The sequence below is a fragment of the Echinops telfairi genome, unplaced genomic scaffold, assembly GCF_000313985.2.
Source record: "Echinops telfairi isolate 266 unplaced genomic scaffold, ASM31398v2 ScPeMD7_7424;HRSCAF=8462, whole genome shotgun sequence".
Lineage (NCBI taxonomy): Eukaryota > Metazoa > Chordata > Mammalia > Afrosoricida > Tenrecidae > Echinops > Echinops telfairi.
The window spans coordinates 7,607,642-7,610,238 of NW_022111324.1; the positions used below are offsets into that span (position 1 = coordinate 7,607,642).

At 39.1% G+C, this 2,597-nt stretch overlaps 1 protein-coding gene across 1 annotated transcript in view; it reads right to left on the minus strand.

The window, feature by feature from the left end:
- MPC2 (mitochondrial pyruvate carrier 2) overlaps positions 1-2,597 on the minus strand; it is a 31,305-nt gene that overhangs the window by 11,258 nt on the left and 17,450 nt on the right. Inside the window, exon 2 of the mRNA XM_004706749.2 lies at positions 490-530. Coding sequence (XP_004706806.1) covers positions 490-530 — 41 coding nt within the window. The remainder of the gene's footprint in view (positions 1-489; positions 531-2,597) is intronic.

Sequence of the window (2,597 nt, forward strand, 5' to 3'; positions counted from 1 at the left end):
CCCCACCCCCCACCCCCAGCCCCCGTTTCCCTTAATCTAGTTACTACTCTATAGATTTACCTGTGCTGGATTTCATAGAAAGAAAATAAAAAATCCAACAACAAAATAAAGCACAGAAAAACCTCAAGAGAAATCACAAGATAAGAAGTGGTTCTCATACAAAATTAATAATAAAAGTTATTTTGAGTTCTAACTAGTTAACGTTTTAGACATTAAACTTTAGAATGATGACTTATGTTCCTAGGACCCATGATTATAAATTGTTTGATATCAGGTAAGTTCCCAGAATGACTTTTATTTAAGAAGTTCAGAAAACGTAAATTAAGTAGTGTGACTATGTGATGAAAATAACAGATCTGAGAATATTTACCAAGATATCATTTAGAAGCATACTGACAACATTTTAAAGTACATCCATAAGTCACTTCAAATTAAATTCCCATTAAGGGGAAAAAAAATTCAGTGTCTTCTGCAAAATCTCAGACTTACCCATTTCATAATGGGAGCCCAGAAAAAAACTGTCCTGGGACCTGGAAAAAACAGAAAAGAAAAATTCAGGATAAAGTCGAGTATTTCATACATGTCATTTAACAACCATCACATTTCAAAGAACCAAAGGTTTATCAATGACTCTCTAACCATTCTGCTATGCTTTCTGCGTATTTTGCCTGTAAATCAGCATGAAATTAAAGGCTGCACCATATCACAGTATCATTCCTTCACATATTTTTGTGGCCTGTTAAGAAATAGCTAGCCTGTAATGGAGAGGGTTTGGGAAACCAGTCCCAGTGCTTTCCTAGAGCACGACACTGGTTGTTACTTCAGTCATGCTATTAGCCAAGCTGAGAAGTTGACAATTCAGTGGTATGGACCGATTCACTAATTTTATACTACAGAGTTCTATCAATGATATCTCACGATATATGTTCTGATAAAAATCCTTGTAAAATTTTTTATATATTCCAGTAAAAAGATTTATTGAACCAAACCTGAAGATTGACACAAGAGGAAAACCTAGATGATAAATTCCTTAATAAGCAGGGTCCTTGTTTTAGTAATTCTGGCATCTAAAGAGTCTGGATTGCGCAGAGGGTTAAGCAGTGGGCCGCTAACAGAACCCACTAGCAGCTCTGTGGGAGAAAGATGTGGCAGTCTGCTTCCAAAAGACTGCAGCCTTGGAAACCTGATGGGACAGTGTACTCTGTCCTACAGGCTCACTGAGTTGGACTAGACTCCAAGGCAGCGGGTTTGGTACCACCTACCAGCTTATACGATCTTGAGCTCTGCACATTGTCTGCAGCCATGGAGAATAAATGAACCCCTGAAACTATTGCTGTAAGGTAATTCTTAAGTTGTAATCTAAAAACATCCCCTGAAAGTCTTCTTAAGACTAATTAATACTCAGTGCCTTTGAGTCAATGCTGACTTATAGCAACCATAACAAAACAGGGTATAACCACCCCTGTGAATTTTGGAGACTGCTTCCAGGAGTAGAAAACTCCTGTCTTTCTCCATAGGAGTGCCTGGTTGTTTTGAACTGCCACCTTACAGATCACAGCTCAACACATAATGACTTCACCACCGGGCTCCAAAACAAAATAACAGCTGAGCTTCCTTAGTAAAGAATGTCTGCCTTGCGCATTGTGCTCTTTCAAGAACTATCTCTATGGGATCAAACTGACCACAGCACTAGCAAGAATGGTGAGCTAACTTGGGGGAAGTGAGAGCAGGTTAGTGGAGGAAGCTTAACTCCGAGGCTGAGGGAGATGATTGCACAGCATTAAGAATGTAATTGATGCCACCGAACCGTACATGTACACACAACATGTACAGTGTACAGTCTCAACACAATGGAAAGAGAAAATAACCCTAGTATTTATTTCATTAACGAGGCCCAGAGGCCTATGTGTCAGTCAGGGAGCTCACAAGCAGCACACCATGACTAGGATGTAAGTCTCCCAATTCTTAAAGGACTGCTTCATCTAACAGCATATTCTGCCTACTTTTGACTTTCTCAATCATACATCTCTTTTAACCTTGAAAGGAGGGGAGATAAAGAGACTGTAACTAAGTAGGTTAAGTCTAGCAGATATCAGGGTTACTTAGCATGCTGTGCATGTTTTCATACCTCAAAGTAACAAAATATATTTATCTCAAACAAAATTACATAATAGTGATTTATACGCAAAGTATAACACATTTATTTCTCTTTCGGGTACTCGCAATCAAGAGTTCTTACTAGTACCAAGCACATTTATTCAATAGTAAGTGCTGAACAAAAAGTATGTTTCTCACTAATAGCAAAGTGTGTTTTCAAATGCTTAAATAATATTTAAAAGATAAAACTGAGTTAGATCTATTACTTAGAAACAACACAGAACAAAGACAGTGAAGTAGAAACAACACTGAGCTAACACCGTATTATGGGTCTCATTTGTGGCAGAAAAGACCATTCACAGAACCCTGTTACGTACCACATGCATTAGTGTACCAGTGTGGGGGGAGGTCAGATGCACAGGCATTCCCTCCCTTGAAGGCAATCAGTTGCCAGACTGCTGTCTCTTCCCACCACAGGGGTGGGCCTGCTCCCTGCCTCT